Source organism: Hemitrygon akajei, chromosome 4 (assembly GCF_048418815.1).
Source record: "Hemitrygon akajei chromosome 4, sHemAka1.3, whole genome shotgun sequence".
NCBI lineage: Eukaryota > Metazoa > Chordata > Chondrichthyes > Myliobatiformes > Dasyatidae > Hemitrygon > Hemitrygon akajei.
In genome coordinates this window covers 199746008-199760033 of record NC_133127.1, presented here as the reverse complement: position 1 = coordinate 199760033, position 14026 = coordinate 199746008, and the positions used below count along the sequence as shown (strand labels likewise).

The 14026-nt window shown below is 51.8% G+C and overlaps 1 protein-coding gene across 1 annotated transcript in view; it reads right to left on the bottom strand.

The window, feature by feature from the left end:
- The window catches only part of slc6a7 (solute carrier family 6 member 7), a 92184-nt gene that overhangs the window by 32524 nt on the left and 45634 nt on the right, over window positions 1–14026 (bottom strand). Inside the window, exons 4-7 of the mRNA XM_073044423.1 lie at window positions 9254–9402; window positions 3988–4037; window positions 3428–3566; window positions 632–766 (exon numbers count right to left, since the gene is read on the bottom strand). Of these exons, the coding sequence (XP_072900524.1) occupies window positions 632–766; window positions 3428–3566; window positions 3988–4037; window positions 9254–9402 (473 nt within the window). The remainder of the gene's footprint in view (window positions 1–631; window positions 767–3427; window positions 3567–3987; window positions 4038–9253; window positions 9403–14026) is intronic.

The window sequence follows — 14026 nt, the reverse complement described above, 5'->3', positions numbered from 1 at the left end:
ACGGACATCGGTTGGGGGTGGGAAGGGAGTGGCACGGGGAGGCCAACAACAGTAGAGGGAAGGACACTAATGGGGGTATGAGGGGAGGGGCAGCATCATGACATCAGGGCAGTAGGTGAGAGAGTCAAGAGTTCAGAATGGGCTCACTTTCACACACTCTCTCCCCGTCTTTCTTTCTTTCTCACATTCTATCCATCTCTCTCTCGCTCACTCTCCCCTCCTATCTCTTACTCTCTCCTCTATTACCCCTCACTCTCTCTCCCACTTTCTCTCTCTCCCCTCACCCTCTTCCTTCCTGTTGCCTCTCTGTTCCCCTCCACTCTCCCCCTCCCTCTCTCTCTTCACTTCCCCCCTCTCTCTCTCTACTGAATCTCCTCACTCTCTCCCTCCCTCCTTTCCCCTCTTCTCCCGCTGCTCTCCCTCTGTATGAACTTTGTGGAGTGCCCCCAGCGGATGGAGACAGGCTGTGACCCCTCAGCGGCTGATCTCTCCTGACTCGGCAGTGAGTTGGGAACCATGCCGTGACTCCCATCCCCAGCATCCATCCACGATGCACGACCCCACTCTCCTGCGCTCCTCGCTGATCTCTGGCCCCTGGGTGTGGTGTGTGAGAGTGCCAAGTGCTCCCTACCTGTGCACTGCCCAGGCGCTTCCAGTTGGTACTGAGGTAGAACTGGACTCCGCGGAGGGACCCCTGCAGTGTGGCTCCGCGGATAATCAGTACGATCAACACCAGGTAGGGGAATGTAGCAGTGATGTACACGATCTGAAACAGTGAGACAGCGCCCAGCGGTGAGGTGGTAACAGGCTGGCTGCAACCTCTCAGAACCAGGCCCTCTGCCCTCGGTGTCTGTGCATGAACTAGCCCTCTGCCCTCGGTGTCTGTACATGAACTAGCCCTCTGCCCTCGGTGTCTGTACATGAACTAGCCCTCTGCCCTCGGTGTCTGTACATGAACTAGCCCTCTGCCCTCGGTGTCTGTACATGAACTAGCCCTCTGCCCTCGGTGTCTGTACATGAACTAGCCCTCTGCCTTCGGTGTCTGTACATGAACTAGCCCTCTGCCCTCGGTGTCTGTACACTAATCCCTTCTGCCTGCACATGATCCATATCATTTTGCATTTGAAGAACATTGAGTCAACATAGAAATTTACAGCACATTACAGGCCCTTCGGCCCACAATGTTGCGCAGACCATGTAAGCTACTCTAGAAACTGCCTAGAATTTCCCTCCCACACGGCCCTCTATTTTTCTAAGCTCCATGTACCTATCTAAGAGACTCTTAAAAGACCCTATTGTATCCACCTCCACCACAGTCGATGACAGTGCATTTCACACCCCCACCACTCTCTGTGTGAAAAACTTACCTCTGACATCTTCTCAGTACCTATTTCCAAGCACCTTAATACTATGCCCCCTCGTGTTAGCCATTTCAGCCCTGGGAAAAAGCCTCTGACTATCCACACAATCAATGTCCCTCATCATCTTATACACCAGGGATCAGACAGGGCTCCAGGGAGTTACATGGTAGCCAGGACAGAGTTTAAGAATGGACTTGGGATAGCTGGGGGGTGGGGGCATGAGAAGGCCTTGGTGCACAGGATTACAGAAACCCCAAGGTGTTCTACACATGTGTGAAGAACAGGAGGATGACTGGAATGAGGGCAGGGCCGATCAGCGATGGAGAAGAAAACACGTGGCTGGAGTTGGAGGAGGTAGGGGAGGTCATTAATGAATACTTTACTTCAGTATTCACCAGTCAGAGGCACCTTGACGATTGTGAGGACAGCAGAGAACACACTGATTTGGTAAAACGTATCGATGTTAAGGAAGATGATGTGCTGGAACTTCTGAAAAAGTTACGATAGATAAGCCCCCGGGGCTAGATTGGATATACCCCAGATTATTATGGGAAGAGACTGCTGCATATTTGGTGATGATTTTTTACGTCCTCACTGGATGATTGGAGGGTGGCAAATGTTATTCCTTTGTTCAAGAAAGGAGTAGGGATAACTGGGAATTATAAACCAGTGAGCCTTTGGTCTGTGGTGGATTCTTAGAGACAGGATCTATGAGCATTTGAAGAAACATAGTCAGATTAGGAATAGTCAACATGGCTTTGTGGGGGGTAGGTGATGCCACATGAGCCTGATCGATTTTTTTGAGGAAGTGACAAACTAATTGATGAAGGTCGAGCAGTGGATGTGGGGATATGGATTTTAGTAAGGTGTTCCCCACGATAAGTTCATTCAGAAAGTCAGGAGGCATGGCATCCAGGGAAACCTGGCTGTGTGGATTCAGAATTGGGTTGCCCACAGAGGGCAGAGGGTGGTTGTAGATGGAATGCATTCTGCCTGGAGTTTGGTGACCAGTGGTGCTCCTCGGGGATCTGTTCTGGGACTCCTGCTCCTTCTGGTTTTTGTAAATGACTTGGATGAGGAAATGGAAGGGTGGGTTAGTAAGTTTATCAATGACACACAGTTGGTGGAGTTGTGAGTGTTGTAGAAGGTTGTTGTAGGTTCAAAGTGACATTGACAGGATGCAGACCTGGGCTGAGAAATGGTAGATGGAATTCATCTCAGGAAAGTGTGGAGTGATTCACTTTGGAAGGTGAAATTGAAGACAGAGTACAGGCTAAGTGGAGGATTTTGAGTGGTGTGGAGGGATGGAGTAACATAGATCCCTCAAAGTTACTGAGCAAGTTGATAGGATAGTTGTGAAGGTGTTCAGTGTGCTGGCCTTCATCAGATGAGTTTGAAGTGTATAAAATTGTGAGAGGCACAGACAGAGTAAACAGCCAGCACCTCTATCCCAGAGTGATTAAGGTGACTGGGGGATGTCAGAGACAGATTTTTTACAGAGAGTGGTGGGTGTGTGGAATGCCTTGTCAGGGGTGATGTACAGGCAGGTACATTAGGGACATTTAAGAGAGCCGTATAGGAGGGAGGGAGAGGTTGATCTTGGAGTAGGTTAATAGGTCAGCACAACATGGTGGGCCAAAGGAAGTTCTATCTTCTGCCATTTCCTGCATTTCACACGTCTAACAGCCTCTTAAATACCTCGATCATATCCACTTCCTTCAACACTCTGGGGAGAGGGAGGGGGTGGGAGAGGGAGAATAGGAGTGAGGGTGGGAGAGGGGGAATAGGAGAGGGAGTGCGAGAGGGGAATAGGAGGGGTGGGAGAGGGGTAATAGGAGAGGGGGTGGAAGAGGGATGGGCCAGTCAGCCACCTCAACCCCATCGCAAACCCACTTTGCCCCTTCACTGACCCTCCAACACCCCCTCATCCTCATCAACGGCCCCTTTGTCTGCTTTTACCCACCCGCGACATCCCTCCTTCCCCCATTCCTCCTGTTCCCTCCCATCTCCTCCTCAACCCCCACTCCCCCATCCTCCTTCCCATCATCACTACATCTCTGACTCACCTTGCCGGAGCTGCGGATGCCTTTCAGACAGCAGAGGAAGATGAAGACCCAGGCTGCCAGGAGGCAGACAGCCAGCTGCCATCGAACTGGGCCGGGGTCTCCGAGACCCGTGCTTCCGGTCAGTCCCAGGACCCGCTCACTGCCAAGATACCAGACAAAGTGTCACAACCGGGGGGGGGGGGGGGGGGGGGGGGGGGAGCAAAGCCCCAAACCCCTCCCCTGAGCACATAGGCGCCGTAGCATGCCCACAACACACTAAACTACCAACTGATAGGTTTTCAGACTGTGGGAGGAAACCGGAGTAGAAGCTCCTTACAGAAGGTGCTGCAGGTTGAACCTGGGTCGCTGGGGCTATAATACTGTTACACAACCGTTAGACAGGTCCATGGGTAGGAAAGGTTCAGAGGGAGGTGGGTACATTGTTCAGCATTGACCAGTTGGGCTGAATGGCCTATTTCCATACTCTATCACTCTGAGTCCATAACCCTACAGTGAGAGGCTTTTAAAGCTAGTGAGACAAGGCTCCCATCGAGTAAAGCAGTAAAGCAGGGAGGACTTACTTCCAGAAGACTTCACTGGCACTCAGATCACTCTGGTTAGATGTTAGGTTCTGTGAGGAATGTGAGAACTGTCACTAAACACAGCCCCTCCAGGTTCACGTCCCCTCACTCCCTCACCAGCAACTCGCCTCATTCATCACCATTCCTCTTCCCACACACCCAATGTCGAGCTTGGCCCGTCACCTCTGTACTGAGCATAATGTCAATCTGACTAATCCCATCCACCCAGACACGGTCCACGTCATTCCATTCCCTTCCCATCCATGACAAATTATTCTCAAAGTTAGCAGATACTACCTAGAGATCAGAATCAGGTTTCCTATCACCGGCATGTCAGGAAATCTGTTGTTTTACAGCAGCAGTACATTGCAATACATAATCAGAAAACCTGTAAATTACAGTGAATATATATATTTAAAAAGTTAAATTAAATAAGACATGCAAAAGGAGAAATTGTCAGTTAGTGTTCAAGGGTTCATCGTCTATTCAGAGATCTGATGGCAGAGGGGCAGAAGCTGTTTCTGAAATGTTGAGTGTGTGGCTTCTGGCTCCTGTACCTCCTCCCTGATGTTAGCAATGAGAAGAGGACATGTCCTGGGCGATGGGGGTCCATAATGATGGATATCACTTTTGTGAGTCATTGCTCCTTGAAGATGTCCTGGATGTTGGGGAGACTGGTGCCCATGATGGAACTGGCTGAATTTACAATTTCCTACAGGTTCTTTCAATCCTGTTCTGTGCCCACCACCTCCAGACAGACAGACATGCAGCCAGTGATGCAACCTGTCCTGTGTCCACCACCCCCAGACAGACAGTCATGCAGCCAGTGATGCAACCTGTTCTGTGCCCACCACCCCCAGACAGACAGTCATGCAGCCAGTGATGCAACCTGTCCTGTGTCCACCACCCCCAGACAGACAGTCATGCAGCCAGTGATGCAACCTGTCCTGTGCCCACCAACCCCAGACAGACAGTCATGCAGCCAGTGATGCAACCTGTCCTGTGCCCACCACCCCCAGACAGACAGACATGCAGCCAGTGATGCAACCTGTCCTGTGCCCACCACCTCCAGACAGTCATGCAGCCAGTGATGCAACCTGTTCTGTGCCCACCACCCCCAGACAGACAGTCATGCAGCCAGTGATGCAACCTGTCCTGTGCCCACCACCTCCAGACAGTCATGCAGCCAGTGATGCAACCTGTTCTGTGCCCACCACCCCCAGACAGACAGTCATGCAGCCAGTGATGCAACCTGTCCTGTGCCCACCACCCCCAGACAGACAGTCATGCAGCCAGTGATGCAACCTGTTCTCTGCCCACCACCCCCAGACAGACAGTCATGCAGCCAGTGATGCAACCTGTCCTGTGCCCACCACCTCCAGACAGTCATGCAGCCAGTGATGCAACCTGTTCTGTGCCCACCACCCCCAGACAGACAGTCATGCAGCCAGTGATGCAACCTGTCCTGTGCCCACCACCCCCAGACAGACAGTCATGCAGCCAGTGATGCAACCTGTCCTGTGCCCACCACCCCCAGACAGACAGACATGCAGCCAGTGATGCAACCTGTCCTGTGCCCACCACCCCCAGACAGACAGACATGCAGCCAGTGATGCAACCTGTCCTGTGTCCACCACCTCCAGACAGTCATGCAGCCAGTGATGCAACCTGTTCTGTGCCCAACACCTCCAGACAGACATGCAGCCAGTGATGCAACCTGTCCTGTGACCACCACCCCCAGACAGACAGACATGCAGCCAGTGATGCAACCTGTTCTGTGCCCACCACCCCCAGACAGACAGTCATGCAGCCAGTGATGCAACCTGTCCTGTGACCACCACCTCCAGACAGACATGCAGCCAGTGATGCAACCTGTCCTGTGTCCACCACCCCCAGACAGACATGCAGCCAGTGATGCAACCTGTCCTGTGTCCACCACCTCCAGACAGACAGACATGCAGCCAGTGATGCAACCTGTCCGGTGCCCACCACCCCCAGACAGACAGACATGCAGCCAGTGATGCAACCTGTTCTGTGCCCACCACCCCCAGACAGACATGCAGCCAGTGATGCAACCTGTCCTGTGTCCACCACCTCCAGACAGACAGACATGCAGCCAGTGATGCAACCTGTCCTGTGTCCACCACCCCCAGACAGACAGTCATGCAGCCAGTGATGCAACCTGTTCTGTGCCCACCACCCCCAGACAGACAGTCATGCAGCCAGTGATGCAACCTGTCCTGTGCCCACCACTTCCAGACAGTCATGCAGCCAGTGATGCAACCTGTTCTGTGCCCACCACCCCCAGACAGACAGTCATGCAGCCAGTGATGCAACCTGTCCTGTGTCCACCACCCCCAGACAGACAGTCATGCAGCCAGTGATGCAACCTGTCCTGTGCCCACCACCCCCAGACAGACAGTCACGCAGCCAGTGATGCAACCTGTCCTGTGCCCACCACCCCCAGACAGTCATGCAGCCAGTGATGCAACCTGTTCTGTGCCCACCACCCCCAGACAGACAGACATGCAGCCAGTGATGCAACCTGTCCTGTGCCCACCACCCCCAGACAGACAGTCATGCAGCCAGTGATGCAACCTGTCCTGTGCCCACCACCCCCAGACAGACAGACATGCAGCCAGTGATGCAACCTGTCCTGTGTCCACCACCCCCAGACAGACAGTCATGCAGCCAGTGATGCAACCTGTCCTGTGCCCACCACCCCCAGACAGACAGACATGCAGCCAGTGATGCAACCTGTCCTGTGTCCACCACCTCCAGACAGACATGCAGCCAGTGATGCAACCTGTCCTGTGCCCACCACCCCCAGACAGACAGACATGCAGCCAGTGATGCAACCTGTCCTGTGTCCACCACCTCCAGACAGACATGCAGCCAGTGATGCAACCTGTCCTGTGCCCACCACCCCCAGACAGACAGACATGCAGCCAGTGATGCAACCTGTCCTGTGTCCACCACCTCCAGACAGACATGCAGCCAGTGATGCAACCTGTCCTGTGCCCACCACCCCCAGACAGACAGACATGCAGCCAGTGATGCAACCTGTTCTGTGCCCACCACCCCCAGACAGACATGCAGCCAGTGATGCAACCTGTCCTGTGTCCACCACCTCCAGACAGACAGACATGCAGCCAGTGATGCAACCTGTCCTGTGCCCACCACCCCCAGACAGACATGCAGTCAGTGATGCAACCTGTTCTGTGCCCACCACCTCCAGACAGACAGTCATGCAGCCAGTGATGCAACCTGTTCTGTGCCCACCACCCCCAGACAGACAGTCATGCAGCCAGTTGGAATGTTCTCCATTCATTTCCATGCAGGCATTTACAAGAAAATAAATAATTTATGAAAAACTACACATAAACAAAGGCTGCCAAACAACCAATGTATAAAAGAAGACAACTTGTGCATGTTGTCTAACAGCCTCTGAAATCTTTCTGCTTCAGCAAGCTGAAGCACAGCTTCTACCCCTCTGCTGTAAGGCTGTTGAATGGACAACGTGGAGTCTCAGCCTGACAACCTACCTCGTTAGCATTTTGCACTAATCTCACTGCACTTTATTCTGCAACCTGTTACTGTTTGACTTGCCCCACATTGATGTAGTGATGTGAGCTGTCAGGATGGCTTGGGAAACAAAGGTTTTCACTGTCGGTTTCAAAAACCTGAGCCGCACATCTCTTAAACTTCCCCTCACACTACTGAAGCACGTCCTCTAGCTCCACGTTTCTACCTGGAATTGGACTCTGACTGTCGAGCCTGTTTATGACTCTCATAAATCTCCATCACATCACTACTGAGTCTTCTTCCTGACACACTGTCACCTTCAAACAGATGCAGGAAATCCAGAGCAACACGCACGAAGCACAGGAGGAACCCCAGCAGGTCAGGCAATCGATGTTCTGGGCCAAGATCCTTCATTGGGACCTGAAAGGAAGGGGAAAGATGCTGGAAACAAGAAGATGAGGGCAATGAGAGGAGGAAAAGCTAGAAGGTGATAGGTGAAGCCAGGTGAGTAGGCAGGGGGAAAGAATGTAAGAAGCTGGGTGGCGATAGGTGGAAAAGGGAAAGGGCTGGAGAGGAAGGAATCTGATTGGAGCAGAGTGGACCATGGGAGAAAGGGAAGGAGGAGGGAACCGGGGAAGCTGACAGACAGGTGGGGAGAAGCAGCAAGGGGCCAGAGTGGGGAAATGAAGTAGAGGGAGGGGGCAGGGGGAAGGGGAGAAATTACCAGAAGTTGGAGAAATCGATGTTCATGCCATCAGGTTTGAGGCTACCCTGACAGGATACAAGGTGTTGCTCCTCCGACCTGAGAGTTGCCTCTTTGTGGCAGAAGGAGGCTGTGGGCTGGGAATGTGGATAGGAATTAAAGTGGTTGGCACCGGGAAATTTCGCTTTTGGCTGATGGAGCTGAGGTCCTGCAGTCTACGTCGGACCTCACCAATGGAAGCTGCACAGGGAGCAGCGATACGATAGGCCCAGCCCGTTCAACCTCTTGCTGCAACTGAAATCCTACAATCAAGCGATGCTCTCACCAGCTCGAACATGCCCACTTCTCATTGCTACCATCAGACAGGAGGTACAGAAGCCTGAAGGCACACACTCAGTGATTCAGAAACAGCTTCTTCCCCTCTGCCATCCGATTTCTGAATGGACAATGAACCCATGAACACTGTCTCACTATTTTTGCATGCTTTATACTTTTATGTTTTGTTGTATCTTATGGTAATTATTTTATTTTTTGCACTGTACTGGTCCCACAAAATAACAAATTTCAATTCGTAGGTCTGTGATATTAAACCCCTCTGTATTCTCTTAGCCAGAGGTTTGTTCCTGGGCTGTGTCTACCCCTCTGCCCTCTGACCTGGAACCTGAGATGTCCTCCCTGTGGTACTAGGAGTCCTGTCCTGCCATCCCCACTCACTCTCCTTAAGAGTCCCACCCTTCTGTTCCCATCGGGAGTCTCACACTCCCGTCCCCACTTGCTGCCCTCAGGAATCCCACTCTCCAATTCCCATTCGTTCCCCTTGGGAATCCCACCTACCCATCCCCCCTCATTCCCCTGCTAATCCCACCCTCCTATTCCCACTCATTCCCCTTGCAAATCCTACCCACCCAACCCCGCTCATACCCCCCGGGATCCCACCCTTCTGTTCCCGCTCATTCACCTCAGAAATCCCACTCTTTGGCCTTGCTCACTCTCCTCGGAAAGTCCCATTGTCCCAGTGGGGAGGGACAGACCACCTACCTGGCACAACTGAACGTTGTCCGGGGCCTCACACGACCAGGGCAGAGGGTTCTGGAAGGAGCTGCCCAGGTAGTAGAAGGTCCAAGCAATAATGACGTTGTAGTAAAGTGAGACCAAGGAGGCCACCACCAACATCCCGATTCCGATCCCTGGCAAAGCAGGAAGAAGAGGGCTGTCAGGGTCACAAGCAGAGGTACAGCGAGGCTGGAAGGTGATTATGGTCCCAGTCACCAGCAGCACTGCACATCGACACACAGGGACTGCAGAGAGCTCAAACCCATCCTGAGGCCATCAAGGGGTTTGACTGAAACAGGAAAGGGGTGGGGCAGGCAGTATCACCCCCACAGTGTGATCTCCCCTCAGGACCACCCCTCCCACAGTGTGGCCCTCCCTCAGTACCACCCCTCCCACAGTGTGATCCGCCCTCAGTACCATCCCTCCCACAGTGTGACCGTCCATCAGTACCATCCCCCCCCCCACAGTGTGACCCTCCCTCAGTACCATCCTCCCACAGTGTGACCCTCCCTCAGTACCACCCCCACAGTGTGACCCTCCCTCAGTACCATCCTCCCACAGTGTGACCTCCCCTCAGGACCACCCCTCCCACAGTGTGACCCTCCCTCAGTATCAACCCTCTACAGCGTGACCCTCCCTCAGGACCACCTCTCCCACAGTGTGACAATCCCTCAGTACCATCTCTCCGACAATCTGACCCTCCCTCAGGACCACCCCTCCCACAGTGTGACCCTCCCTCAGTATAGCCACCAGATCTGAGCCAATGTTTGAGATTTTATAGGATCATGGGTTCGGCTCCGAGTATGAGGGAGCACATCAGCCTCGATATTCAGGAAGGTGAAGCAATTGCAGGACTGCAGGACTTCTTTATCTTCTTAGGCAGCTCAGCAAGTAGCCAAGGGGAAACAGTATGGTTTATCAATGGGATGGGCTCAGAGACAGATGTGGACATCGGAGACAATCGATGGTTTATCAATGGGATGGGCTCAGAGACAGATGTGGACATAGGAGACAATCGATGGTTTATCAGTGAGATGGGCTCAGTGAGACAGATGTGGACATTGGAGACAATCGATGGTTTATCAATGGGGTGGGCTCAGTGAGACAGATGTGGACATCGGAGACAATCGATGGTTTATCAATGGGGTGGGCTCAGTGAGACAGATGTGGACATTGGAGACAATCGATGGTTTATCAATGGGGTGGGCTCAGTGAGACAGATGTGGACATCGGAGACAATCGATGGTTTATCAGTGAGATGGGCTCAGTGAGACAGATGTGGACATTGGAGACAATCGATGGTTTATCAATGGGATGGGCTCAGAGACAGATGTGGACATAGGAGACAATCGATGGTTTATCAATGGGGTGGGCTCAGTGAGACAGATGTGGACATAGGAGACAATCGATGGTTTATCAATGGGGTGGGCTCAGTGAGACAGATGTGGACATCAGAGACAATCGATGGTTTATCAGTGAGATGGGCTCAGTGAGACAGATGTGGACATCGGAGACAATCGATGGTTTATCAATGGGGTGGGCTCAGTGAGACAGATGTGGACATCGGAGACAATCGATGGTTTATCAATGGGGTGGGCTCAGTGAGACAGATGTGGACATAGGAGACAATCGATGGTTTATCAATGGGGTGGGCTCAGTGAGACAGATGTGGACATCGGAGACAATCAATGGTTTATCAATGGGATGGGCTCAGTGAGACAGATGTGGACATCAGAGACAGTCGATGGTTTATCAATGGGGTGGGCTCAGTGAGACAGATGTGGACCGGAGACAATCGATGGTTTATCAATGGGGTGGGCTCAGTGAGACAGATGTGGACATCAGAGACAGTCGATGGTTTATCAATGGGGTGGGCTCAGTGAGACAGATGTGGACATCGGAGACAATCGATGGTTTATCAGTGAGATGGGCTCAGTGAGACAGATGTGGACATTGGAGACAATCGATGGTTTATCAATGGGGTGGGCTCAGTGAGACAGATGTGGACATCGGAGACAATTGATGGTTTATCAATGGGGTGGGCTTAGTGAGACAGATGTGGACATCGGAGACAATCGATGGTTTATCAATGGGGTGGGCTCAGTGAGACAGATGTGGACATTGGAGACAATCGATTGTTTATCAATGGGGTGGGCTCAGTGAGACAGATGTGGACATCGGAGACAATCGATGGTTTATCAATGGGATGGGCTCAGAGACAGGTGTGGACATCGGAGATAATCGATGGTTTATCAGTGAGATGGGCTCAGTGAGACAGATGTGGACATTGGAGACAATCGATGGTTTATCAATGGGGTGGGCTCAGTGAGACAGATGTGGACATCGGAGACAATCGATGGTTTATCAATGGGGTGGGCTCAGTGAGACAGATGTGGACATTGGAGACAATCGATGGTTTATCAATGGGGTGGGCTCAGTGAGACAGATGTGGACATCGGAGACAATCGATGGTTTATCAGTGAGATGGGCTCAGTGAGCCAGATGTGGACATCGGAGACAATCGATGGTTTATCAGTGAGATGGGCTCAGTGAGACAGATGTGGACATCGGAGACAATCGATGGTTTATCAATGGGGTGGGCTCAGTGAGACAGATGTGGACATCGGAGACAATCAATGGTTTATCAGTGAGATGGGCTCAGTGAGACAGATGTGGACATGGGAGACAATCGATGGTTTATCAATGGGGTGGGCTCAATGAGACAGATGTGGACATCGGAGACAATCGATGGTTTATCAATGGGGTGGGCTCAGTGAGACAGATGTGGACATCGGAGACAATCGATGGTTTATCAATGGGGTGGGCTCAGTGAGACAGATGTGGACATCGGAGACAATCGATGGTTTATCAATGGGGTGGGCTCAGTGAGACAGATGTGGACATCGGAGACAATCGATGGTTTATCAGTGAGATGGGCTCAATGAGACAGATGTGGACATCCGAGACAATCGATGGTTTATCAATGGGGTGGGCTCAGTGAGACAGATGTGGACATCGGAGACAATCGATGGTTTATCAATGGGGTGGGCCTAGTGAGACAGATGTGGACATCGGAGACAATCGATGGTTTATCAATGGGGTGGGCTCAGTGAGACAGATGTGGACATCCGAGACAATCGATGGTTTATCAATGAGATGGGCTCAGTGAGACAGATGTGGACATCAGAGACAGTCGATGGTTTATCAATGAGATGGGCTCAGTGAGACAGATGTGGACATCCGAGACAATCGATGGTTTATCAATGAGATGGGCTCAGTGAGACAGATGTGGACATCCGAGACAATCGATGGTTTATCAATGAGATGGGCTCAGTGAGACAGATGTGGACATCCGAGACAATCGATGGTTTATCAATGAGATGGGCTCAGTGAGACAGATGTGGACATCGGAGACAATCGATGGTTTATCAGTGAGATGGGCTCAGTGAGACAGATGTGGACATCGGAGACAATCGATGGTTTATCAGTGAGATGGGCTCAGTGAGACAGATGTGGACATCGGAGACAATCGATGGTTTATCAATGGGATGGGCTCAGTGAGACAGATGTGGACATCGGAGACAATCGATGGTTTATCAGTGAGATGGGCTCAGTGAGACAGGTGTGGACATCCGAGACAATCGATGGTTTATCAGTGAGATGGGCTCAGTGAGACAGGTGTGGACATCCGAGACAATCGATGGTTTATCAATGGGGTGGGCTCAGTGAGACAGATGTGGACATCGGAGACAATCGATGGTTTATCAGTGAGATGGGCTCAGTGAGACAGGTGTGGACATCCGAGACAATCGATGGTTTATCAGTGAGATGGGCTCAGTGAGACAGGTGTGGACATCCGAGACAATCGATGGTTTATCAATGGGGTGGGCTCAGTGAGACAGATGTGGACATCCGAGACAATCGATGGTTTATCAATGAGATGGGCTCAGTGAGACAGGTGTGGACATCGGAGACAATCGATGGTTTATCAATGGGGTGGGCTCAGTGAGACAGATGTGGACATCCGAGACAATCGATGGTTTATCAGTGAGATGGGCTCAGTGAGACAGATGTGGACATCGGAGACAATCGATGGTTTATCAGTGAGATGGGCTCAATGAGACAGATGTGGACATCGGAGACAATCGATGGTTTATCAATGAGATGGGCTCAGTGAGACAGGTGTGGACATCGGAGACAATCGATGGTTTATCAATGGGGTGGGCTCAGTGAGACAGATGTGGACATCGGAGACAATCGATGGTTTATCAATGGGGTGGGCTCAGTGAGACAGATGTGGACATCGGAGACAATCGATGGTTTATCAATGGGGTGGGCCTAGTGAGACAGATGTGGACATCGGAGACAATCGATGGTTTATCAATGGGGTGGACTCAGTGAGACAGATGTGGACATCGGAGACAATCGATGGTTTATCAATGGGGTGGGCTCAGTGAGACAGATGTGGACATCCGAGACAATCGATGGTTTATCAATGGGGTGGGCTCAGTGAGACAGATGTGGACATCCGAGACAATCGATGGTTTATCAATGAGATGGGCTCAGTGAGACAGATGTGGACATCGGAGACAATCGATGGTTTATCAGTGAGATGGGCTCAGTGAGACAGATGTGGACATCGGAGACAATCGATGGTTTATCAGTGAGATGGGCTCAGTGAGACAGATGTGGACATCGGAGACAATCGATGGTTTATCAGAGAGATGGGCTCAGTGAGACAGGTGTGGACATCGGAGA